At 45.1% G+C, this 27,206-nt stretch overlaps 1 protein-coding gene across 2 annotated transcripts in view; it reads right to left on the bottom strand.

Moving 5' to 3' along the window:
- tbx20 (T-box transcription factor 20) overlaps positions 1-26,358 on the bottom strand; it is a 26,663-nt gene extending 305 nt beyond the window's left edge. The window contains exons 1-8 of one of the 2 annotated variants that reach the window (XM_078539813.1): positions 26,113-26,358; positions 24,880-25,111; positions 23,169-23,333; positions 21,768-21,876; positions 16,689-16,847; positions 15,715-15,806; positions 7,128-7,240; positions 1-1,049 (exon numbers count right to left, since the gene is read on the bottom strand). The exon at positions 1-1,049 is cut by the window's left edge and continues 305 nt beyond it. In XM_078539813.1, coding sequence (XP_078395939.1) covers positions 709-1,049; positions 7,128-7,240; positions 15,715-15,806; positions 16,689-16,847; positions 21,768-21,876; positions 23,169-23,333; positions 24,880-25,111; positions 26,113-26,323 — 1,422 coding nt within the window. In that variant the 5' untranslated portion in view covers positions 26,324-26,358 and the 3' untranslated portion in view covers positions 1-708. The remainder of the gene's footprint in view (positions 1,050-7,127; positions 7,241-15,714; positions 15,807-16,688; positions 16,848-21,767; positions 21,877-23,168; positions 23,334-24,879; positions 25,112-26,112) is intronic. The other variant, XM_078539814.1, reaches the window with a different exon arrangement.
- Between the last annotated feature and the right edge of the window lie 848 nt (positions 26,359-27,206).

The following is a 27,206-nucleotide window of genomic DNA, read 5'->3' as shown; positions in this document are numbered from 1 at the left end:
ACACACACACGTGTTGTGTATCTGAGATGTGACTGCCTGCTCTGACCCCACTGAAAAGCTTCAGTTTGTGAGTGGAGGGTGTTACAGGGCACGGGTGGATTCGCTAGCACACTGCACTCAGAACGCTGTCACTGTCACAGTCCTGCAAGGACCAGGGCTGCTGCTGTCCTCAATAACTGGGGGTCAGTGCATCACTCACCCAGCACATCAACCTGATTCACTGCTTGCAAAACAGTACAGCGTTTGCAGCTTATTAACAGCAACAGGCCTTTGGATTGTTAGAGGGAGGAGTGGGCTGGGGGGGCAGAGGTTGTACCCTGGCCAAATTGCCTCCATCATGTTGGGAGTGTAATGCATTGTAGCTGCTGCAGCTTAGGTGGGAACAGTGCACGCTGGGAGTTGTAGTCTTGCTGCAATGCACCCTGGGAATTGTAGTCCAATTACTGCAATGCTTTCTGGGAGTTGTAGTCCAGTTATTGCAATGGTTTCTGGGAGTTGTAGTCCAGTTATTGCAATGGTTTCTGGGAGTTGTAGTCCAGTTATTGAATGCCCTCAGAAACATGTATCTTTATTTGGAATTGCCCTGCAGGAGTTGCTGTTGCTCGGTCTGTGCCTCTGTGTTACTGTTGTTCGGCCTCTCCCACTTGCTCTGTGCATCCTTCACAAGTGCCACATTCCCTTGTGTGAAATGCACCATTGTTGAGTCAATCATACGAAGTGAGTCATTACAGCTGAGGAATGTCGCAGTCCCTGGATAGCAGCGTATGGCCCTTGCTGGAAGTAGTGGTGGTATCTGGGCATGTGGAATGTAGGAAATGTTGGCCCACTTCCTTGCATAGAACTTGCAATGGCTGATGGTGTCAGAGGCATTCCGATGCGGCTGTAAGGTGGGAGTGAGCCCTGGATAGGGTGGGGGATGGGTGCTGCTAATGAGGCCGTGCTAGTAGCAATTGCAGTGAGGGACTGAGGGTGCTGGAAACCTGAGAAATTGGAGGAAGATGCTACCCAGGTGCTCAGGGATAAGTTATCTGAAGTTGTAAATGCCGATCCTGCCAAAGAAAATAAAAGACAGAATGGTAAAGGCAGTGACACTAAGTGTGTGAAGTAGCTGTTCATTCAAAACAGGAATCTATTCATTTAGCAGAAAATTTAACTCCTCAAATTGCGAGGCTTTGTGTAACAGATCAATTATCAGTGAGAATACTTCCATTGATAATTAGAAACTAGAGGATTACTAAGAAACTATTTGAAGCTTATTAATCTAGTCATTTGGTAGCACAGAACTGGAGTATCGCTGAAAAAAAGAGACATGTCAAAGCTTTTTGTCTTGCACTCATCAGGACAGAAATTACCAACATTATAGGGGAACAACAATTTATACTGCATGAGAAGAGAGTGCTGATTGGTTGGCAAGTGGACTTTGATTGATGGAGGCGTTGCCATGGAGAATGCAGCATGGAACAGTTAACTACCCAGCTTTGTTCAAATTCAAACTGGGCAGATCGACTGTGATTGGCCAAGGCCTTGTCCTGCAGTGCATCTTGTAGATGGTACACACTGCAGCTACTGTTCGTCGGTGGTGGAGGGAGTGAATGTTTGTGGATGTGCCAATCAAGTGGGGCTGCTTTGTCCTGGATGGTGTCAAGCTTCTTGAGTGTTGTTGGAGCTGCACTCATCCAGGCAAGTGGAGAGTATTCCACCACACTCCTGATTTGTGCCTTGTAGATGGTGGACAGGCTTTGGGGAGTCAGGAGGGGAGTTACTCGGCACAGAATTCTTAGCCTCTGGCCTGCTTTTGTAGCCACAGTATTTATATGGCTAGTCCAGTTCAGTTTCTAGTCAATGGTAACCCCCAGGATGTTGATAGTAGGGGATTCAGTGATGGTAATGCCATTGAATGTCAAGGAGTGATGGTTAGACTCTCTCTCTTGTTGGAGATGGTCATTGCCTGGCACTTGTGTGGTGCAAATTTTACTTGCCACATGTCAGCCCAAACCTGGATATGATCGAGGCCTTGCTGCATTTGGATATGGACTGCTTCATTATCTGAGAAGTTGCGAATGGTGCTGAATATTGTGCAATCATCAGTGAACATCCCCACTTCTGACCTTATGATGGAAGGAAGGTCATTGATGAAGCAGCTGAAGATGGTTGGGTCTAGGACACTACCCTGAGGAACTCCTGCAGTGATGTCCTGGAGCTGAGATGACTGACCTCCAACAACCACAACCATCTTCCTTTGTGCTAGGTATGACTCCAACCAGTGGAGAGTTTTCCTCCTGATTCCCATTGCCTCCAGTTTTGCTAGGGCTCCTTGATGCCACACTCAGTCAAATGCTGCCTTGATGTCAAGGGCAGTCACTCTCACCTCAGGAGTTCAGCTCTCTTATCCATGTTTGAGTCAAGGCTGTAATGAGGAGCTGAGTGGCCCTGGCGGAACCCAAACTGGGCGTCAGTGAGCAGGTTATTGCTAAGAAAGTGCCGCTTGATAGCACTGTTGATGAGCCCTTCCATTACTTTACTGATGATGGAGAGTAGACTGATGGGGCGGTAATTGACTGGATTGAATTTCTCCTGCTTTTTGTGTACAGAACATACCTGGGCAATTTTCCACATAGCTGGGTAGATGTCAGTGTTGTCGCTGTACTGGAACAGCTTGGCTAGGGGTGCGGCAAGTTCTGGAGCACAAGTCTTCAGTACTATTGCCAGAATATTGTCAGGGCCCATAGTCTTTGCAGTATCCAGTGCCTTCAGCCTTTTATTGATATCACGTGGAGTGAATCGAATTGTCTGAAGACTGGTATCTGTGATGCTGGGGACCTCCAGAGGAGGCCGAGATGGATCATCCACTCAGCACTTCAGGCTGAAGATTGTTGTGAATGTTTCGTGGAGAGTTTTCCATGGCTCTGGAAGGAATGCTATTCCAAGATGGAATGGTTAGTGTGACAGAGTCACAGGGAGTGTCACCTCTTTGTCAGTTTGATGATTCCAACCAGAAAAATGGTTCAGAACACATTATCCACTGTCTTTGTTAGCTCATTTCATGTACTTTGATTATGAACCGGCTGATTTGAATCATTCCAGTCAAATGGACCAGGCTCCTTGGTGCAACATCCACTCTGCTGGGTGAGCTCGGTGCATTGGTGAGTCTCCAGGTCCATCCAGGACATTGTGGACCATTGGGTGCTCTAAATACTCAATACAGCTGCCTGTCTGCAACCAGGTCTCAAAATAGGGCTGAAGACTGGCCCAAACTAGAGTGAACAACAGCAGTAATTATATCACAGATATTCCATGGAAGCATGAATCAATACAGCTTACATAGCAGGAAAAGGACAACTGGTCCATTGTGGTTGCCCCATAGCATGACAGCTGCAACATCAGACAATGTATTTCCTTCTCCCACATCAGCTTTCACTCCCAGCAGAGAGAACAGTGCGGTTGTGAAGAGGGGTGTGAGAGGGGGGTTAATATCACACAAGTTTAATTTGAAAAATGAAATCACTAATTTGATGGAATATTTTTACTAATTCATTTGGAATGCAAAAATATTGCAATCTATAATTATCAAGCAAATTCAAGAGCTTTCATTCCAGTAGAAGATTGCTAATTTCTAGAGGGCTGGTTTTGTTGGAAATAGTATTCCTTAAATACTGTGGTTTTTGATGAAATCTGGAGCCCGAAATAGGGAATTTGGACAATCCATTTTTTATGCCTTAGCTCATCACGGGATCGAAATTCTTCCTAGTGTTTGAGTTATTGGAGCCACTCCACTTCCATATACAGATTCAGTATTATTATTAATGATGCCTCTAATTAGGGCATTTGCCTAGAAACGATGAAAATATTCTTTGAATGGAACAGCAGCAAGTTGGATATTCTCCTGCTTTGGTTCTGTCATTTCAACGTATTTCACTTCTCCTGGTGGATGCTCTGGGGTTCCAGGGGAGAAATTAACTGGTGAAGTCTGAAGTACAATGTCCCAGCTTTGCAAGATGTGCAGTGAGATTCAGTAAATGGTCAGACACAGCCTCACACCCACTGCAGCATCATTGCAAATTGTGGAGGGATGAGAATTTTTTAAAACCTTTTTAATGTTAAAACCTTCAGTTTTTTAACATTAAAGTTTAACCAACATTCAGAACCCGATGAGCAGAGCTCTGGGGCTACACTCATATGAGGGATTCTGTTTTCCGCAGCCAGAGGACGGTGTGTGAGTGGTAGTATAACTGAGATCTGCTCCCCCTGCAACCTGCAGTATAACTGCATCTTCACATGTTCAGAACTCAGACCTCAGGATATAATTTATTAACAGATTATTGTAATTATATCATGCATGGACCAACTCTATTGTAATTAGCTAGAACTTATTTGTATGCACTCACATGTTATAATTTTCTGTTTGTAAACTCTGTTTGCATATTTTAAGAGCATGTGAATTTAGAAAACCCAACTTAAATAGTCATTGTTTCATGCACAAAGCTAAACCAGCTGATGTTGAGTATATCAAAAGCATCAGAATGACTGTTCTATTCACACTCACATATATCGCACACTAACTAAAGCAGCAAGTAGCCAAGTCTAATAAAGTGATAATGAAAATAGTTCATTACTGAACACAATGCTTTATTGTTTGGACTTTCTTCTCCTGTGTGACAGATCAGCCAAGATTAGCTGCAAGTGTCTCCCCAGGTCATTACATCAAGATTGTTTGCCTCTTAAATACTGATAGATAATGTCTTAATTCTGTCACCTGCTAAGGTACCAAACCTGCTTCAAGAAGCTGAAATCACATTTCAAGAAATCAAATTAAAATTGACCTCAATTATCATATTTACAGCAATAGTTAATGACAATAGTCAATCGCTAATCTTAATACCATATACTTAATATATATATGTGTGTGTATATACATATATATATATATATCTGTATCATATAATTTTGGTACATATATATCCCTGTATTATACATATCACACATATGATATTTTCTACATAATATATACATTTAAAGAACACATTTCATACCCTCAGGATATCCCAAAATGCTTCAATTAATTGAACAGTACATTGGACAGTCCCACTGTCCCTGCTCATCTTCAAAGAGTGCCAAGGGACTACACCCACCTGAATAGGTAGACAGAAACTCAGTGTGACATCTTGTCCAAAAGACAGTACTTCCAAAAGTGCAGCACTCCCTCAGTATGACATTGGAATGCTGGCCTAATTCCTGAAGTGAATCTTGAACCGATGAAGTGTTGGGAGCACCCAGCATGGGCTAAGGGACGGCTTTTACTGCATGTATTCATTGCCACCCAGTGAGGAGATGGTGACATAACGGTAATGTCATTCAACTAGTAACCCAGAGGCCCAGGCTAATCTCTGGGGACATGGGTTCAAATCCCATCCATGGAAATCTGGAATTGAAAGCTAGTCTCAGTGATGATGGCCATGAAACAGTCGTTGACTGTTGTAAAAACCCATCTGGTTCACTAATGTCCAAAGGAAGGAAATCTGCTGTCCTTACCTGGTCTGGTCTACATGTGACTCCAGACCCACAGCAATGTGGTTGACTCTTAACTGCCCTCTGAAATGACCCTAGCAAAGCCACTCAGTTTAAGGGCAATTAGGGATGGGTAACAAATGCTGGCCTGTGATGCCCACATCCCGTGAAAGAATAATTTTTTAAAAAGTACCCCAGGAATTTAAAATGATGGCTGTTATTTTGATGGATGCAATTAATGTACTTATTTTTCAGAGCAATGCACAAGAAACATGACACCTGGGGCATTCTTGGAGACAGAAATAGATATTTTATTAATTGTCTTCTGCTTATATTTGAACAATTTTACACTAGACTAGCAAAGGTGGAGATTCTCCAAAGGTTTACAGAGGAGATTATTGAGTTGTTCAGTTAGATCAAATATTGTATCAGGCATCATGTACTGTGCTCAGGGATTGGGTAACACACAGTGAGTTCAACACTGGCACTGAATTGGGGTTAAATTGGTCTCTGGCTGTGGTGGAAAAGTGAATCATTAGTCAACAGAAAAGATAATGAGCTCAGGTGTTAAAAAAGCTGACAATTCTTCATCACCCATTTTACACAGTTGTCAAGGACCAATTTCACCCCCTTTGCATCTGAGCTACATTTTGTGAATGAGAGTTTCTGCTCCTGCTTCTTTCTACATGAAATGGCTTGAGCCACCTGAATCAGCACCTCAGACAGGGCCCAAGGATAACTTGGTTTGGGAAATGGAGGGATTGGGTTTAAGACACATGGGAGCAGAAATTCTCCCTATTTCTAACAATTGTGTTAATGTGCTTGGGAAGGTTTCCGTTGCTGAATAATTCTAGTGAAATCAGGAACAAGATCTTTGTTTAGACTTTTGCTACAATTACTTAATGCAGGAAATGTTCACAACTCCTCACATTAACAACATGGACTAGACATGGGTGAGTGTTACTGCTTATTGAATCCCATTTCATATCTGATCACAATGTATGTGATGCTGATGTTGGGCACAAAACTACATTTGTTTAGTTAATGATTACGCTCAGATCAGGATGAGAAATACAAAGGTTCACTCAAAGTGACATAAACTAGCAAAGACCCTCAATAACACCCTCAAGAAGGAAATCTCCATTTGGATTACAGTGAATCTAAACTCCACACCATTGTCAGTGAGCAGACTCTTATCTCGGAGTTAAAAGGTTCAAGAAACTCCAGAAACACAAAACCTAGACTGACACTCTGCATGCAGTACTATGGGAAAGGCTGCACTCTTGGAGATGCCATCTTTTCAGCTGAGACATCAAAACAAGATTCCTTCTGCCCCCTCACGTGGAAGTAAATGATCCCATGCAGCTAGTTTAAAGAAGAGCAGGGCGGAGTTCTCCCCAGTGTCCTGGGGCCAATATTTATTCCACAATCAGCATCACTAAAACAGTTGATCTGGTCATTGTCACATCACAGTTGTGGGATCTTGCTGTGCACAAATTGGCTGTTGTTTCCTACATTACAACAGTGGCTACACTTCAAAGGGTACTTCGTTGGCTGTATAGCACTTTGGGACATCCTGAGATTGTGAAAGGTGCAATATAAATGCAGGACTTTCTTTTTACCTCTGGTTTGTGTGACTTGGTTCTCATCTCCTAGACCATCATCATCTCCTCCGTATGTACGGATTGGTGAACGTGCGTAGGTGTGTTTCTGGATTAAATTCTCCACACTTTCTCTGTAGAACAGGCAAGTTAGTGTTAATGTGCGAAACTCGACAGACATCCTGTATCAATAGATTTCAGATAAATACCTGGCCAGCACCTGATCAATTTTCACTTCATGACCGTTGGGATTGTTTTATTCATGAGTTATCCTGTTTTACACTGAGTAAAGATTAACCAGCAATGTGAAGCCCAATTGTTTTGAGCAGTTTCAGCAGAATGTCCACCCATTTCTACTGCAGTCTTCTGGTTATTTATTCAATATTCTATTTTCTAGATTTGCTGCTTTGTATTTCCCCCTAACTCAGAAATATTTTACTTCCCTCCCTTTGAACTCGCTCAGAATCAGCAGCCTCCTCACAGCCAGTTACCTCCTTGTCTAGCCGCCTCCTCACAGCTAGTTACCCTCCTTGTCTAGCTGCCTCCCCACAGCCAGTTACCCTCCTTGTCTAGCCGCCTCCTCACAGCTAGTTACCCTCCTTGTCTAGCCGCCTCCTCACAGCTAGTTACCCTCCTTGTCTAGCCGCCTCCTCAGAGCCAGTTACCCTCCTTGTCTAGCCGCCTCCTCACAGCTAGTTACCCTCCTTGTCTAGCCGCCTCCTCACAGCCAGTTACCCTCCTTGTCTAGCCGCCTCCTCACAGCCAGTTACCCTCCTTGTCTAGCCGCCTCCTCACAGCCAGTTACCCTCCTTGTCTAGCCGCCTCCTCACAGCCAGTTACCCTCCTTGTCTAGCCGCCTCCTCACAGCCAGTTACCCTCCTTGTCTAGCCGCCTCCTCACAGCCAGTTACCCTCCTTGTCTAGCCGCCTCCTCACAGCTAGTTACCCTCCTTGTCTAGCCGCCTCCTCACAGCCAGTTACCCTCCTTGTCTAGCCGCCTCCTCACAGCCAGTTACCCTCCTTGTCTAGCCGCCTCCTCACAGCCAGTTACCCTCCTTGTCTAGCCGCCTCCTCACAGCCAGTTACCCTCCTTGTCTAGCTCCAATTGCAAATGTGACTATTTTGTATTGAGAAATTGCCAGTTTAAGGTGAGGGGAAGTCACATCCCACTTTCCAGATCAGCACAGATTAAAAATATTAAACTCACAAATCAGTGAATGGGTTATGATAATTACAGAATGAAAGATTAAATATCTGTTTTACCAGCACCAGTAACGATTTCACCTGTACCAGAATCAATAAATTCAAGAGCTCAAAATCAACAGGTTAAAATATAATGTTTCACATTTGGAATCCTGTTGTAATTTTGGGATGGTAGAACAATATAGGACAGGAGGAGGCCATTCAGCCCATCCTTCCTGTGCCAGCTCTTTGTTTTATCTTCCCCTTTGTAAAACGTCCTCCGGATCAGAACTCAATGTGTTACTTCATCCCCCGTTTGTTCCTGTTGTCAATTACCAATTCACCCCAAAGTTTAACTCTGATTTCCTCCGACTTCCGCTAAAAGTTAAGAGTTTAAAATGTCTTTTGAAAGCCGCTCCTTTTCCAGGTTTAAACCTGTCTGAGACAGACGGTAGCGCCACATTCTCACCAAATCCTCACGACCCCAAATATTCCAGATCAGTATTTAGTCACCATTGTTGTGTATTCTGACCATGGGCGGAACTGAATGTTTCAAACTCGCTCAAATAGACACCGAATCACTTCTGGAGTATAAAACTCAAAACAGACACAAACATCGACAAATATTAAACACTGACCTCAGGTCAAGAAATTGGAATATCTGAACAAATCTGTCCTGTATCTGAGAATGATTTTTTTTTGACATGTCCATATATCTATTCTTGTTTTAAACACAGATACAACACAGATATTCCCTGTTTACATCAGAATTATTCCTTATTTACACCCAATGTATTCCGTATTTACACAGGAGTTATTTGGGGTTGCACAGGGTGCTCACAGTGAGGGTCCCAGGAGAAAGGGTTATTATTATTCAGAGAGTGTTAAACTAAAGATTGGGACTGAATGATCACATTATTTCAATGATGGAGAAATTCGGATTACTTAGTCGGTATTTATGTTCACGAACTCAAACGTGTGTTAAATATATTCACTGTGTTAGTCCACAGATCAACCACCACTTGTATTTTTATGTGTTCTGCTTAAAAGAAAACAGAAAATATCGAAATCTCGACAGCTGAATTAGCCAGCGGGACATGTCCAGTCGAACAGATCAAAGTTAGTCATTGAAATTTCAGTTATTAAATGCATGGTTTAACATTATTTTTTTCCTGACAAGATCTATGTCTTTGTGCAGGTCGGCAAAGCCTTTTTTAATGGGAGTCGGCTCTCCACTCTGGGGTAAAGTGCTGTCAAGCCACAATTTAAATGCGTTTTATCATCGGGGACCAGGACGGAGACGGTCTGAGAGTCTCAGTTTTCTATCAGTAACAGGACAGAATCGAATTATTGGGCTGTTTGTCCCAGTAACTGACTGTAAACTAATCACATCTCTAGCAGCCTCTGAAGAGCCATCGATCAGATCCAATTCCTCTCCCTGAACAGTCTTCAGACAAATGAGACTTTTAAGGACTGAAGGCCGGTTACAATTCCCCCGCTCGCTGCTTTTAGCCGAGGACCTTTCCCCTGGCTTCAAAAAATAATATTTAGCAGAAAGTTAGAAAGAAGATGCTGGGTATAAATCCCAGGGTTGTGCCCACTCCCAGTCCTGGAAGCAGTTCCGAATGTCCAGGAAGAGGTGTTTCATCCCAGCTCGGCTTGTTTCAAATTCAGATTCACATGTTTGGAAAGTAACACAATGGCCTTGGATTCGGCGGGATTGTTTTCACAGACAAAGGGGGAGCTGCAGAGATACTGAGTGTGTTTGTACACAAGGCTGAAAATCACAGGTCTCAGGTGATGTGACGGGTACACCGAGTGTACACTATGTACATCAGAGAGGAACCCATGTAGTCTGATAGTGCGTGTACTGTATACTCGTGGTACAAGGCTGTGTCACACATACACCTGTACACAGTGTACAGGGCTATGTGTACAAGGCTGTGTCACACATACACCTGTACACACCAGTTGAGTACAACGAAATATTTTTTAACGTCTCCAAGGGAAAGGGTTAAAAGCAGAGCCTTTTTAAATCAAATGTTTTAAGGTGATGAAAATCTTACTGAATCTTTTTGAAAGATGAACCGGTGTCAGGGGAACAAGGTCACTCTCACTTTCACACATCCCTCCTATAGTGTGGTGACCAGAACTGCACACACTACTCCAGATGTGGCCCAACTAATGCCTTCTTCAGCTCCATCTTAACTTCCCTGCTTTTGAATTAATTGCCTCGACTAATAAAGGCCAGTATCCCATATGCCTTCTTAACTACCTTATCTACCTGTCCTGTTGCCTTCAGGGATATATGGACATGTACACCAAGGTCCCTCTGATCCTCCGTACTTTCTAGGGTCCTACCATTCATTGTGTATATCCCCTGCCCTGTTCATCCTCCCAAAATGCATCACCTCACACTTTTCAGGGTTAAATTCCATTTACCACTGTTCTGCCCATCTGACCAGTCCGTCTATATCATCCTGTAATCTAAGGCTTTCCTCCTCACTATTTACCACACCACCAATTTTCATGTCCTCTGTGAACTTACTGATCATACCTCCTACATTCATGTCTAGATCATTAATGTACACTACAAACAGCCAGGGACCCAGCACTGAACCTTGCGGTAAGTCACTGGACACAGGTTTCCAGTCACAAAAACAACCTTTGACCATCACACTCTGCCTCCTGCCACTAAGCCAATTTTGGATCCAATTTGCCAAATTACCCTGGATCCCATGGGCTCTTACCTTCTAGACCAATCTCCCATGTGGGGCCTTGGCAAAAGCTTTACTGAAGTCCATGTAGACTACATCAACTACACTACCCTCATCTACACACCTAGAAAAAATTAATCAAATTTGTTAGACATGATCTCCCCCTGACAAAGCCATGTTGACTATCCTTGATTAATCCCTGTCTCTCCAAGTGGAGATTAATCCTGTCCTTCAGAATTTTTTCCAATAATTTCCCTACCACTGATGTTAGACTCACTGGCCTATAGTTCCCTGGTTTATCCCTACCACCCTTCTTGAATAATGGTACCACACCAGTTGTCCTCCAGTCCTCTGGCACCTCTCCTGTGGCCAGAGAGGATTTGAAAAATAATGTCAGGGTCCCTGCAATCTCCTCCCTTGCCTCACATAGCAGCCTGGGATACATCTCATCTGGGACTGGGGAATTATCCAATTTTAACCCCTAAATACCTCCTTCCTCTCAATGCTAATTTGTTCAAGTATATCACAGTCCCCTCCCTGATTTCTATACCTACATTATCCTTCTCTGTAGTGAATACAGACGGAAAGCTGATTTACAACCTCACCTACATCTTCTGGCACCTCACACAGATTGCCACTTTGGTCCCTAATGGACCCTATTCTTTCCCTGGTTATCCTCTTGTCCCTAATATACTTATAAAATGCCCTTAGATTTTCCTTTATTTTACCCGCCAGTGTTTTTTTCATGCCCCCTCTTCACTCTCCTAATTTCTTTTTTATGTAACCCTCTGTACTTTCCTCCTCTGGGGCTTCTGCTGTTTTGAGCCCTCGGTATCTACCATAAGCTTCCCTTTTTTACCTTATCTAATCCTGTACATTCCTCAACATCCAGGATTCTTTGGACTTGTTGGTCCCATCCTTCACTTTTATGGTAACATGTTAGCCCTGAACTCTCACTATTTCCGTTTTGAATGACCCCTACTGGTCTGATGTAGACTTTCCTACAAGGAGCTGCTCCCAGGCCACTTTGGCCAGATCCTGTCTTATCATATTAAAATCGGCCTTCCCCCAACTCAGAACCATCCAGTCCATCTTTGTATTTTTCCATAACTACCTTAAATCTTACTGAGTTATGGTCACTATCACCAAAATGCTCCACCACTGACACTTTTACCACTTGCCCGGCTTTGTTCCCTAAAATTAGGTCCAGCGCTGCCCCCTCTCTTGTTGGACTTTCTATGTGCTGGCTTAAAAAGCTCTCCTGGATACATTTTAAGAATTCTGCCCTCTTTAAGCCTTTCACATTTTGTCTATCCCAGTTAATATTGGGGAAGTTGAAATCCCCTACTATTATTACCCTATTATTTTACATTTCTGAGATTTGCTTACATATCTGCCGTTCTATCTCCCCCTGACTGTTTGGGGTCTATAGTACATTCCCAACAATGTGATTGTCCCATATGGCCTCATTTGAGGAACTTTCTAAGATATCACCCCTCCTTATTGCAGTAATTGACTCCTTGATCAATATTGCAACACCACCTCCTCTTTTACAACCCCCACTGTTTCGCCTGAAGATTCTATACCCAGTATGTTGAGCTGCCAGTCCTGCCCCTCCCTCAACCATGTCTCCATGATAGAAGTGATATCTTATCTCCATGTGTTAATCAACACCCTCAACTCATATCTTACTTGTAAGACTCCTTGCATTAAAATAAATGCCATCCAGCCTTGCCATACTCCCTTGTGCCTTAACTTGACTATATACACTCTGCCTTCCAGACTGACTTGGTTTTTCTTCAATACTTGTCTGTGCATCACTCCCTATTATACCTCCATTCTGTATCCCATTCCCTGCCAAATTAGTTTAAACCCTCACCAGCATTAGCAAACCTCCCCGCGAGGATGTTGGTCCCATTCCGGTTCAGGTGCAACCCGTCCAACTTGTACAGGCCCCATCTTCCTCAGTAACATACCCAGTGATCCAAGAATCTAAAGCCCTCTCTCCTGCACCAACTTTTCAGCCACGAATTCATCTGCTCTATCAGCCTATTCCTATACTCACTAGCACGTGACACAGGTTGTAATCCAGAGAATGCAATATTTGAGGTCCTGCTTTTCAGTCTGCTACCTAGCTCCCTAAATTCTTGTTGCAGAACCTCATCCCCCACTTCTACCTATGTCGTTGGTACCAATGTGAACCACTCCTGTCTGTACCCCTCACTGTTGAGTCTCCTACCTATTGCTCTTCCTCTTTTTCTCCCCCCCACCTTATGCAGCTTGGCTCTGGCTGCACTCCCCAGAGGAACCATCACTCTCACCATTTTCCAACACAGAAAAACTGTTCTTGAGTGAGATGCACTCTGGGGCTTTCCTGACTACCTGCCTACCTCCCTTCTTCTGACTGGTGGTCACCCATTCCCTCTCTGACTGCACTTACTGAAGCTGCTGAGTGACCACATCTAAAAACGTGCTATCTACATAACCCTCAGCCTCATGGATGCGCCGCTGCATCTCCAGCTGATGCTCAAGCTCTGAAACTCGGCGCTCAAGCTGGTCAAACGGTGGCACTTAATGCAGATGTGCTCATCCAGACTGCTGGGAGCATCTAAGAATTCCCACATACTGCAGGCAACACACAGGACTGAGCTCCCATGCCATATCTTTAATTAAAATACTCTTACCCTAAATTTAAGCCAAGTAGAAACTTATTTAAGTTTCTTTCTTCTTTTAAAAAGAAAGCTAGAACTCTTACCTTTCCTTAATGTAGCTTTAAAGTGCAGAAAAATGACTTATCCACTACCTACCAATCAGCTCTCTGCTTTGTGCTGATGGGGTTCCTGTTGGGGTTAGCTACTGCATCAATTGGGCTCAGTTTAATACAACTCTTCTTCAGAGTTCCAGGCTCAGACCTTCTGAACTCTGAAGGAGAGTCATATGGACTTGAAACGTTAACTCTGTTTCTCTCTCCACAGATGCTGCCAGACCTGCTGAGTTTTTCCAGCATTTTCTGTTTTTGTTATGACAAGCCTGGTGTCGTGGAGAGATCAGAAAGTCAGAAGGATTTAAGCAGTGGGAATTAAAGATGGGTGTTTGGAAGAGGCTGTATAAATTCCCTTCTCCAAACCTGTACCCTGAGCTGCCGCTCGGCAGCTTTTTGTGAGATATACTGCGGGTGGTGAGGCAGGGGCAGCACATTGCATGGCTGGAGCCCAGAGCCCAGGCACACCGCAAAATAAGTTTCAAATCCTTCTAAACTTCACTGCTGCTGATAGTAACTGAACGGCAAATTCCAGAGGTACATGATCTTTAATCCACCATGCCGATAATCTAAAAGAAAGCTTTCATTTTGATTCAGTAACTTAATGAGACCTACATTTAGCACCGTATTGTAATTACTTGTACACTGAAATGTCCATAATTATGTAATCCTTTTTTTTAATGATTGTCTATAACTATGAAATATGTTTAATTGATTTATTTGTGCCGTTATCGCTATTGACACCCACCACCATGATTTTCCAATAAACCAATTACTTACTTGTTTACCTAGCGGTAAACCAGCTGTAATTTACTGAGTAAGGACAAGGTTACAGATCAAAGACGGGTAAATGGAACTAAAGTAAAGATCAGCCATGATCTCCATGTTTAGTGGAACAGCCTTCTCCTGATCCTAATTTCCAAACCCTTCCTGCAAACGCATGGGCAAAGCTTCCTCTTGCTGGGGAATAGATGATGTGAAGTCAGCAGTATAACTGCGGTCTGTGAGTGAGTATCACACTAGACACAGACTGAGATCCCTATCCACAGTATAATGGTATACTATACATAGACTAGCTGGTCTTCTTCAGTTCTGGAGTAGCTGATGAGACTCAGTTAGGCTATGTGTACACAGACTGTCTGTACACAGACTGTGTACACATGGACTGTGTACACACAGACTATCACAGGCTCAGTTAGACTGTGTGTATGTACAAAGACTATCACAGACTCAGGCTGTGTGTACATGGACTGTGTGTACACAGACTGTCACAGACTCAGTTAAACTGTGCGTACACGGACTGTGTGTACATGGACCGTGTGTACACAGACTATAACAGACTCAGTTAGACTATGTGTACAAGGACTATCAGAGACTCAGGTAAGCTGTGTGTGTATTGTGTGTACACGGACTATCACAGACTCAGTTAAGCTGTGTGTACGCGGACTGTGTGTGTACACGGACTGTGCGTACACGGATGATCACAGACTCCGTTAAACTGTATGTACACGGACTGTCGCAGACAGAATTCCCCATTCATTCACGGCTTCATCGTGACTTTGGACCCACATTCCTGACTCTAACCTCAGTCCAGGTATCCAGTCAGATTGCAAAAGCTCCCTCACAGCTCGTTTCCAGATTGTTAATGAAACGATTCAATCTGAGTCCCTGAATCTTAAACATGAGTTCCCAATTTCAGGATCCGGATGAAAACCCGGGATCTGAAACTACCTAGAGCTGCCTGTCCGGCTGAATATGTCCAACATTTCCTGTTATAATTTTTCCACTTTACAGCACAACATCTAAACTCGGGATTGGAATAGAAAGAAAAGCAAAGAGTAAAATACACAAAGGACATTAACAACCCGATCCCTTAAATCACTGATCTGGAATGTCACCATCGCGCTATTTGTATTTCGATCTAATTGAAGTGATGAAACGAGGCTTACTCCTGGGAACAGTACCTCTCCATGTCAGTCAGCCGAGAGGAATCCCGAAATCCTTTAGCAAAAGGGTTACTGTCAATTTTTAATTTGGTGATCTGGAGAGAGAAACATTGAGAATTAAATCTCTCTGTAGATAGACGGCGGGACGAAAAAACCCCCCCAATCAGTTCAACAGGTTTCTTATTTTAAAATCAAATTGTACAGCCCAGGGTTCGGGAGAATAATGACCCCTGTCTCTAATAATCCCATCAAGACAGTTTGTGAGTCTGAATTAAGATTTAAAAAAAAATACAAGGATTAAAATGTTGGCCTCAGCACAAGTGACACTGAAACTAACAAATTGTGCTAAAAACCCGCTGGTTCATTCAGGAATAGCCCCGTTTTAACCGGGTCCGGGAAGAATCCCAAAGCAGGACCCAGAGGCTCAGACCCATCTCTCTCTCTGGGCAATAATTGCCAACCTCGCCAGCGATGCCCAGAGTGAACCAGGTGCCGGTTGATTCTCTGCCCCTGTCACTGTGTGTCCGGCAGAATGCCCCCTGGTCCCAGCACACAGCCACACCGATAAACCCCTTCACCTGCCCCCGAAGCCGTTCCCCGAGCCGGGGGGAATGGACTGGGTCCGTCAGTCAGCACCGGATCCCGGGAATGCTGCGGAACTCCACATGAAACCCCGGTGTTAAGTGGCTGAAAATACTCCCAATCCGCCCTTAACATCGTCGGACGTGTGTTTGGAACTGAATTGGAAATGGCTGAATATTCATTGGCAATAAATTAAATGTAAATGATTAAGATGGGTGAAAGGAAGCTGGAGATTTAGAACATTTTGAAGCAGCCAGCGAGTGAGCGAGTGAAACCACAGCCTCAGGTTGGCATCAATATTGAGGCAAACTGGGAATGTTTAGGTTGCACTCCGCACAGGAGCAGTTCCTGCCGGTTCTTCACAGGTTTCCTTAAATGAATGAGCAGGAACTCACCAGCTGGTTCTGGTAGGCGGTAACTGCAGTGAAAACTGTCTCTGGGAAGATGAATGTTCGGAATTCCTCGGATTTGAGATTAACCAGGGAAGCGGTGTGATCTTTCTTTTTAATGATGTGGACCCGAGGTTGGTACTTGTGCATAGAATTTAGAATAATCTGCGGAATTAAAATTCGTCACAATTACGACCAAGCGAAAATGGTTCACCCAAGTTCAGAATGTGAAGACATTGGAATTAAACAGACATTCACCGAATCGGTACCGAGTCTCTCACTCCTGAAACTTTCACATCCAAACTCCAGCATTTATCCATCATGTGGAATTTTCATGCGAGAAGGAATGGGATCGGGAATCACAATCACCACATCCTTTGGGAAAATCCCGATATCGCGGGTTCTAAAAACAGCATTTGATTTCTTCAAACGCCAGTAAACTAATAGCCCGGCCAAAACCATTCACAGCTGGATAACCTGCTCTGCAACTCTGCTCATTCCGTTTAATTTCTGTTTAGCACCATTAATTGGACGAAATTAATTCATTATCGATTAACAATGAACGATAATTTTACACAATGACCTGCCTATAACACCCCTTTATTCCACACAGTAACCTGTCTATACCCGTACCGCACCCCACCCCCACCGACACAGTAATCTGGCTATAACATACCTGTAGTCCCACACACCAGAGAGCAGGCTACACTAGGCCTGGTATTGTGCACTCAGATAGGGTGAATTAATGACCTGATAGTGAAGGCGTCCCTAGGTAGCAGCGATCATAATATGATTGAATTTTACATTCAGTTTGAGGGAGAGAACAGTGGGTCCAAGACTAGTATTTTAAACATAAATAAGGGTGATTATAAGGACATGAAAGCACAGCTAGCTATAGTGAAGTGGCAAATTAGGTTAACGGATAGGTCAATAGAGATGCAGTGACAAAGTTTTAAGGGGATCTTTCAGATACACAGAATAGATACCTTCCAATGAGAAAGAAAACTTCCAAGGGGAGAACCCACCATCCATGGTTAATAAAAAAGTTAAAGATAGTATCAAACTTAAAGAAAAATCATATAATTGCACAAAGATGGTTGGCAGGTCAGAAGATTGGAATATAAAAAAACAACAAAGAATGACTAAAAGATTAATAAGGAGGGAAAAAATAGAGTACAAGAGAAAGCCAGCTAGAAATATAAAGACAGATAGTAAGAATTTCTATAGATAATTAAAAAAGAAGAGTTCACAAAGTGAGCATTGGTGGTATAGGAAGTGAGTCTGGGAAATTAATAATGGAAAATAAGGAGATGGCAGATGAATTGAACGGGTATTTTGCATTGATCTTCACTATAGAGGATGCAATAACATCCCAGAAATAGCTGTAAATCAGGAAATGGAAGGGAGGGAGGAACTCGGGAAAATTATAATCACCAGGGAAGTGATACTCAGCAAATTGTTGACAAATCCCTGGGTCCTGATGGATTTCATCCTAGGGTCTTAAAATAAGTGGTTAGTGAGATAGTTAATGCGTTGGTTTTAATTTTCCAAAATTCCCCTAGATTCAGAGAAGGTTACATTAGATTGGAAAATAACAAATGTAACTCTTTCATTCAAAAAGGGAGGGAGACAGAAAGCAGGAAACTACAGGCCAGTTAGCTTAACATCTGTCATTGGGAAAATGTTAGAAGTTATCATTAAAGATGTTATAACAGGGCACTTAGAAAAATTCAAGGCAATCAGACAGAGTCAACATGGTTTTGTGAAGGGAAATCATGTTTAGCCAATTTATTGGAGTTCTTTGAAGGAGTCACATGTTCTGTTGATAAAGGGGAGCCTGTAGACATCTGTATTTGGATTTCCAGAAGGCATTTGATAAGGTGCCTCATCAAAGGTAATTCGGAAAATAAAAGCTCATGGCGTAGATGTAACATATTGGCATGGATAGAAGATTGGCTAGCTAACAGGAAACAGAGATTAAGCATAACTGGGTCTTTTCTTGTTGGCAACATGTAGTGAGTGGTGTGTCACAGGGATCAATGCTGGGGCTGCAAATGATTACAATTTATATCAATGACTTGGATGAAGGGACAGATGGTATGGTTGCTAAATTTGATGATGTCACAAAGATAGGTAGGATAGTAAGAAGTGGAGAGGACACAAGGAGGCTACAAAGGGACATAGATAGGTTACGGCAGTGGGAAAAAACACTGGTTACGCCAGTGGGAAAAGAGTACAATGTGGGAAAGCGTGAAATTGCCTATTTTAGGCAGAGAAAATAAAAATCATATCATCTAAATGGTGAGAATTGCAGAGATCTAAGCTGCACAGGGATTTGGATGTCCCTGTGCATGAATCACAAAAGGTTAGTATGCAGGTACAGCAAGTAATTAGGAAAGCTAATGGAATGTTATCATTTATTGTGAGCGGAATCGATTACAAAAGTAGAGAGGTTATGCTTCAGTTGTACAGGGCATTGGTGAGATCACACCTGGAGTAGTGTGTACAGTATTGATCTCCTTATTTAAGGAAGGAAATAAATGAGTCACAAGCAGTTCAGAGAAGGTTTACTAGATTAATACCTGGAATGGGTGGGTTGTCTTATGAGGAAAGGTTGGACAGGTTAGGCTTGTATCCACTGGAGTTCAGAAGAGTAAGAGGTGACTTGATTGAAACATATAAGATCTGAGGGGTCTTGACAGGGTGGATGTGGAGAGGATGTTTCCTCTTGTGAAAGAATCTAGAACTAGGGGTCACTGTTTAATAAGGGGTCACTCATTTAAAGCGCAGATGAGGAGAAATTTTTCCCTCAGAGAGTTGTAAGTCTTTGGATCTCTCTTCCTCAAAATGTGGTGGAAGCAGAGAATTTAAATATTTTTAAGGAAGAGGTGAATCGATTCTTGATTAACAAGGGGGTGAAAGGTTATCGGTGGGTATGTGAGGTTACATTCAGATCAGCCGTGATCTTATTGAATGGTGGAGCAGACTCGAGGGGCTAAATGGCCTACTCCTGCTCCTAATTTGTATGTTCATATGTTCACAGTAACCTGTCCGTAACACACCTGTATCCCTCCACACAGTAACCTGTCTATAACACGCCTGTACCCCACCCCCCCCCCCACATAGAGAAACCTGTCTATAACACAGCTGTATCCCTCCACACAGTAACCTATAACACACCTGTACCCCCCTACACATAGTAACCTGTCTGTAACACACTGTAACCCTCACACAGTAACATGTCTATAACACACCTGTACCCCCCCACACACAGTACCCTGTCTATAATACACCTGTACCCCCAACAGAGTAACCTTTCTGTAACACACCTGTACCCCGCACTCACAGTAACCTGTCTGCAACACACCTGTGCACCCCCCCCCAACAGTAACCTTTCTATAATACACCAGTACCCCCCAACACAGTAACCTATCTGTAACACACATGTACCCCCCAACAGTATAACCTGTCTATAACACATCTGTACCCCCCCCCCACAGTAACCTTTCTATAACACATCTGTAACCACCCCCACCCCCACAATAACCTGTCTATAACACACTTGTACACCCACACACAGTAGCCTGTCTGTAATACACCTGTACCCCCACAAACACAGTAACTTGTCTATAATACACCTATACCCACCCCCACAGTAACAAATCTGTAACACATCTGTAACCACCCCAAACAGTAACCTGTCTATAACACACCTGTACCTGCCCTGACAGTAACATGTCTGTAACACACCTGTACCCCACAAACACAGTAACTTGTCTATAACACACGGGTACCCCCCACAGTAACCTGTCTATAACACACCTCTACCCCCCACACAGTAACCAGCCTGTAACATACCTGTACCCCCCACAGTAACCTGCCTGTAACACATCTGTATGCCACACACACAGTTACCTGTCTGTAACACACCTGTATCTCCCCACCCCCCACACAGTAACCTGTCTATAACACACCTGTACCCCCACATGGTAACCTGTCTATAACACACCTGTACATGCCCCCACACAGTAAGCTGTCTGTAACATACCTGTAACCCACACACAGTATCTGTCTGTAACACAACTGTACCCCCCCACCCCCCACCCGCCACACACACAGTAACCTGTCTGTAACACACCTGTACCCCCCACACAGTTACTTGTCTATAACACAGCTCTACTCCCCACACATATAGCAACCTGTCTATAATGCACCTGTTCCCCCACATGGTAACCTATCTATAACACACCTGCACCCGGCCCCCACGGAGTAACCTGTCTGTAACATACCTGTACCCCCCACACACAGTAAGCTGTCTGTAACACACCTGTACCCTCCCGCCCCCCACTCAGTAGCCTGTCTATAACACACATGTTTACACGGTATCCTGTATATGACGGCACCTGCCTTTTACATACTGGGCCACGGGCACACAAGTGACAGGAGAGGGGAGCATTAATTAATATTCATATTATTGCACACAGGATGTCTACAAATGCACTCACTCGGATAATGTGAGATTTCATAGGGAAAAGCTTATTTTAACTGGACTCTTAATGGTCAGCTCTCGGTGCCGACTCGTTATTGAATATAAATCCCACCTGGTTTAGGTGGTTTAAGGCTTTGCAAATGCGAATAAATAATTCTGGCGCGTGAAGTTTGTGTTTTGATGGGTTGGAGAGGGGGATGGGAGAAGGAAGCAGTTTGAACTCTCTCTGCCCCTGATCTATATTTACAGATGGTTCACTCCGCACGGGGTCCGCTCCGCACAAGTTTGTGGGTTGAACCAATTTGACAGGGAAATGGTTTCCCAGATCCCGGCGTTTAAAAGAGGGAAGTTGGAAATCATCCTCCCTTATCCCGGGAAAGGAAGCAAGACTCCCAAATAATTCCACCAGCAGGACTGGGATTTTATACTGACTCCCAGCGGCTCCTGGACAATCAGCTGTCACACTCCGGTCAGGTTTATACTGTTCGTTGGTAGAGTTTATTTAAAAGTTGCATGGTTTAAGGATGTTGACACTTTAACTCTTTGCCGCCCAGCCAGGATCCGTTAAGGTGAAGAAGCAGTCAGGACAGACTCACATGGCCGTGCTGGTCCAACTCATTATTGGTGAGTTTCACTTTTTCAAAGGAAACCATTTGTTTGAGGAGTTGCTCCCCGGTGAACGGGCAGTCCGGGTGTACATACAACCTGCACAGAGAGAGAAGAGCGGAGTTACACAAACTGCCCTTGTTTTAACCTGAAACTTAGAAGTTCAAAGGGGAGATTTGACTGACATTTTCAAGATATAAAGAGGAACAGACAAGAATTAATAGAAACTCGTTCCACCAATCGGGGCAGTCGAGGACTAGGGGGGGCAGAGTCTAAAAAATGAGATTCAGACCTTTCAGGAGTGAAATTAGGAAATGAAATCAGAAAATGCTGGAAAAGCTCAGCATGTCTGACAGTCTCTGGGAAGAGAGAAACAGAGTTTTGAGTCTGTATGGCCCTCCTTCAACTCTGAAGAGGAGTCACACGGACTCGAAACATTAACTCTTTCTCTCCACAGAGGCTGTCGGACCTGCTGAGCTTTTCCAGCATTTTCTGTTTCACAGATTTCCAGCACCCGCAGTCTTAGTGTGAAATTAGGAACCCCGCCTACCTACAGAGTGGTCGGAGTTTGGAACTCTCTTCACCAATAGACAGCTGCTGGTAGAGCAACTGTTGATTTTAAATCTGAGACTGATAGATTTTCGTTAAGAGATGTGCAATAAAGGCGGATAAGTCATAGACCAGCTATGTTCTCACTGAATGGCGGGACAGGCTCGGGGGGCTGAACGGCCTCCCCCAATTGCTTTGCATGAGATAAGGTACCTGGGGGTATGTTCGGGTGAACAGCTGAGACCCGGGTGTGTTTGAAGCGTTCTCACTGTAAACCCCTTTCCCAGCCGTACAGATTATAAATCTGTCGATTTCTATGTTACTAACACGAAGGTGAAAGCTGCTGAGTTTCCTTCGCTGTGATGTAGGGTTTGACATCGAGCACTGTGCAGCCCGCTCTGCCATGTCCTGGGAGTGTTTCTCCCGGTTCCTTCACAGCAAAATGACTCCCTGTGTTTCCAGTTTAGTAAAAACAACCATAGAAAGTCCGTGACGGTGTGATGTAGACAGGGTGTTTACACGGGAACTTTAACCCTCTGTGCATTTGTTGGTAAAATGCAGAAACTGTGTGTGTTGGGTCCCGGTGAGTGAGTGCAGAGTGGGAGATGCCGGCTGAGTGTATTTACCTGGCTTGTAGAGGGGTTTTCTGCTGAGAATTCCTGCCCGTGGTGAAAAGGGCGGCGGTGACATGTGTGACTGACTGACTGACTACCGGGGACACCGAGATCCGGAGAAACCCAGACTCAGGCAGGCTGAGAAATGTCAAAATCTGCAGCATGTGAAGGAAGGGAGTCCCTGTACCGATCCTGCCTGTGCTGAGATTCCCAGTAAATGGTCATTACCTGGCGGGTAGCGGCGGGTCCGCTTTCCCAGCGACCAGCCAGGAGGAGCGATGGTAGGCATAGCGATACCTCTTGTTGTCCATCGACACAATGTCCATCAGCACGATGTACTTCGCTTCGGGATCTAGCCCAGACAGCGAGACTCGGATGGTGGGGAACATTCTCCTGAAACAGGACAAACACAACAAGCCGCTAAAAACCAGAGCATCCCTTTCCAACTCTCACCGACATTGAAAAGGAATCAGGAACCCAGCCGCTCACATCCAGCGGGGAAAGTTCATATTTCAGGAATCTTCCCAAAGCTGTCACCTCAGCCGATGCAAAACCTTCAGCTCCAAAAATAACGGAGGCAGTTTGACAGAAACAACAAAACCCGCTCTCCCCCCACCCCCTCGGCTCTGGCCGCCCCTTTCCCACTCGGGGCCAATATTCTGAGCTGTCCTGGTTTGGAGGGTGGGGAATGTGTTACCCCGGGTCGGGCTTTCGGCGCTTCCTGGCTTTATTTCAGGTTTCTAGTGTTTTCTGACATAAGGAAACCATTTGGCCCATCGTGTCTGGGTCTATAACAGACCCCGCCACCCTCCCCACGCTCTTTCCTCAAATCCCTGCATTTTTTTTCCTTCCCTTTTTCAGGCATTTATCCAATTCCCTTGTGAAAGTTCCTATTGAATCTGCTTCCGCCGTCCAGGTCACAGCAACTGTTTCAGATTCCCGGCCTGTTTTGAGAATGTTAAAACCGATCTCAAATCATTCACATTGAGAGAAAACCTTTTCAAACAAGTTCAGGAATGAATGTCATGTCACAGAATGGGTCAGATATCCCAATGTTATGATAGCAACGTCATTATTCTGTAACTATTACCCTTTCAGAGAATTGCGATGTCTATGTGTAAATTATAAAATAACCTTGCAGGGGTAATGACTTCATTTAACAGAGCCGAATTGGAGTAAATGACAGGGATTCCTGCATCCAAAACAATTATCATTTGGATCAATGTAATTATTGGCCCGCGCTTTTTGATAATTTCTACATTATTCTGGGATATGATGTGCCGCCTTGTTAACTACACGGAATGAAATGTTAGTGTGTGTCCCGGCTTTTGTCAACACTTAACACAGTGAAACAGCTAAAACCAGCCACAGCATCGAATTCAGCCGCTTCCGCTGTTACACTCTAACACGATGGATTTTTCCACAGTTTTACCGGCGAGAGCCGCAGGGAAACATTGGTGAAAATCCTAATGCCACACCCGTTCCTCCACAAGCCGATCTTCGCTTAAACCTTGCCTCGCTGATGTTAAACTATCCAGTTGTGGTCGGCGCGGTGAAGAATGACTGGGTGCTCGTCAATATTTCGTTGGAAATACCGAGTCAGGAGCTCCCTACTTCCCTGGACTGGAATGAATGATAAATATAAGAACGAAACTGCAGGAATAACCGAGAGTTAACATCTCCAACTCCTTTTCCACCAAACAATGATCTCATCTGAAAGCTTCGCCTTTCTGTGAAATTAATTCGCTGCCAGATCTCGATAGTGATTTAAATAATGAAACGCCGTTTATAGATGTACATTATATTTCTGTCTTCAGTTGCAGGAATCGATTGTCAACATGCTTCGGATTGACATTTAAATCACAACTTTACTAAAACATAATCTACACTGTTAATAAGACCAATCGTTCCGCTGTAACAGATAAAAGAATCTCGTCACCTGCCGGATTTGGTGATGATCATTTCGGTGCCCAGTTCATGGAACTTGTCCCACAGCTCCTTCGTCTCCAGGTTACAGCTGATCTTGGCCATTTCGGCACTGGGCACGGTCGGGGTGGTGGGGATGAGAGGCTCGGTGCACACGGGGGATGTGCTGCCGCTGTAATCTCCCAGTTCCAGGCTGCTCAAGTCGCCCAGGGGCTGAGAGCAGGAGGATTTCTCCACAAACTGTTCTGTTTCGGAGGAAAGAAAAAGCGCGTTGGACACCACTGTCAGTGTGAGCAACATTTCAAACTCGGTGGCGGCTGCAGCGCCCAGCTGGGGTTATTAACCTGTCAATTTAAACTTCAGGAGGGTTAGCCTAACTGAGCAAAGAAATCGGTGCAAACTAACCAGCACTTTAGACAAACTTTAGAAAGTGCCGAGTGTTTCCTGGAGTCTGAGCTCACTGAGTGTGACATCCTGAGGGAGCCTGCCTCAGAACATTCTCTAGAAGGGACAGATAAAAACAGATTAAAACCGCTGGGAGCAGGATTGACAGGGTTTAGCCCGTGTGAGTGCCCACCCGGAGTCCCCCTCTCCCTCTCCCCCTCTCCCTCTCTCCCCCTCTCCCTCTCTCCCTCTCTCCCTCTTCCCCTCTCCCTCTCCCTCTCCCTCTCCCCCTCCCCCTCTCCCTCTCTCCCTCTTCCCCTCTCCCTCTCCCCCTCTCCCTCCCCCTCTCTCCCTCTTCCCCTCTCCCTCTCCCCCCTCCCTCTCCCCCTCTCTCTCACCCTCTCCCCCTCTCCCTCTATCCCTCTCCCTCTCCTCTCCCCCTCTCCCTCTCCCCCTCTCCCTCTCCTCTCTCCCTGTCCCCCTCTCCCTCTCCCTCTCTCCCTCTCTCCCTCCCCCTTCCCCTCTCTCCCTCTCCCTCTCCCCCTCTCCCTCTCTCCCTCCCCCTTCCCCTCTCTCCCTCTCCCCCTCTCCCTCACCCCTCCCTCCCCCTCTCCCTCTCTCCCTCTCCCCCTCTCCCCCCTCTCCCTTTCCCTCTCCCCCTCTCCCTCTCCCTCTTTCCCCCTCTCCCTCTTTCCCCCTCTCCCCCTCTCCCTTTCCCTTTCCCCCTCTCCCTCTCCCCCTCTCCCTCTCCCTCTCTCCCTCTCTCCCCCTCCCTCTCCCTCCGCCTCTCTCCCTCTCCCTCTCCCTCTCTCCCTGTGGCTGGGCTGAAGGTGCAGACCCATCCTGCTGCAGGTGAACTTACCAAGCGGTTTGATGGTGTTTTCTTGCAGTTCTTTCTCTTTGGGGTTTCCAGTTGATATGAGGGCAGCAATGGAGAAAGCATTGGCCCGGGATGACAGCTGTGGTTTGGGGTTGCTGTACTCCATGCTGCCTGCCAGGCTGCACTCACTCCGGGGCGAACTGGCTGCTCTCAGCCTCTCGACTGTTTCCCAATCGCCTCCCGCGCCGCCCATTAATTTGGTGCCTCCCGCAGCCCGTACCCCGAGCCTGGGCGGGCGGCAGCCAATCAGCGGCCACTGACCTCACTGGCGCCGGCTGCCCGGGGAGGGCGGGGGGGAGGAGAGAGAGGGGTGGAGCCAGGGCGGGCGCGCATGCGCAGCACCGGCCCGGCCGGGCCCGGCGGCCGGGGCGCATGCGCATTATGCAGGCGGGGGGCTGGGGGCCGGCGGGAGTGCCGGCTGTGCGCAGGCGCCCTGGCAGCCTGGCTGCTGGAGAAGATGTCAGTGTTTGTGTGATGGGCAGCAGGCTTCCTGGCTGGGATTAATCCAGACCAGGACACAGACCATTGCACCCTGTTCTCTGCAGAAGCCCCACAACTAATCTGTGACAAATTTACTGCTAGACACTCGGGTTCCAGTTGTAAAGGGGCTCTGCATGTTGCATGTTGCATGTTGTATGTTGTATGTTTGGTGAAATCACTATTTCCTCCCTGACATTGTAAAGGGTTCAGTATCCGCCCTGCCTTCAAACCCCACACCATCCTGCATACTTTACATTCCTAATGCATATTTTACAATCATATTTCTCCCAGATACCTTGGACTGCTGTTAAAATTAGAAGCCTTTCAACTTTAGAATAAAATGCCATCGTTGGCTTCCAGCAGAGAAGCAGTCCCGTTGTTCAGATTCCATTTTTAATGTTGTGTTTATAGCCATGCTAGTTTGAGATCTGAATATAACATGTCCATTGTCACGCCTGTGTAAACTCAATGATAAGTGACGGTGGGACGCTTCTTTGACACTCCAGCAGAGAAACTGTTGCCCGATTGTTTCTGTTAAACCATATTCGCTTTTCGTTTCAGGAGAAGCTTTATTTCTCTTTCTTTCTGTACTCAGA

Source organism: Cetorhinus maximus, chromosome 4 (genome assembly GCF_964194155.1).
Source record: "Cetorhinus maximus chromosome 4, sCetMax3.hap1.1, whole genome shotgun sequence".
Classification (NCBI taxonomy): Eukaryota; Metazoa; Chordata; class Chondrichthyes; order Lamniformes; family Cetorhinidae; genus Cetorhinus; species Cetorhinus maximus.
This window is presented reverse-complemented; position numbering and strand designations above follow the sequence as displayed.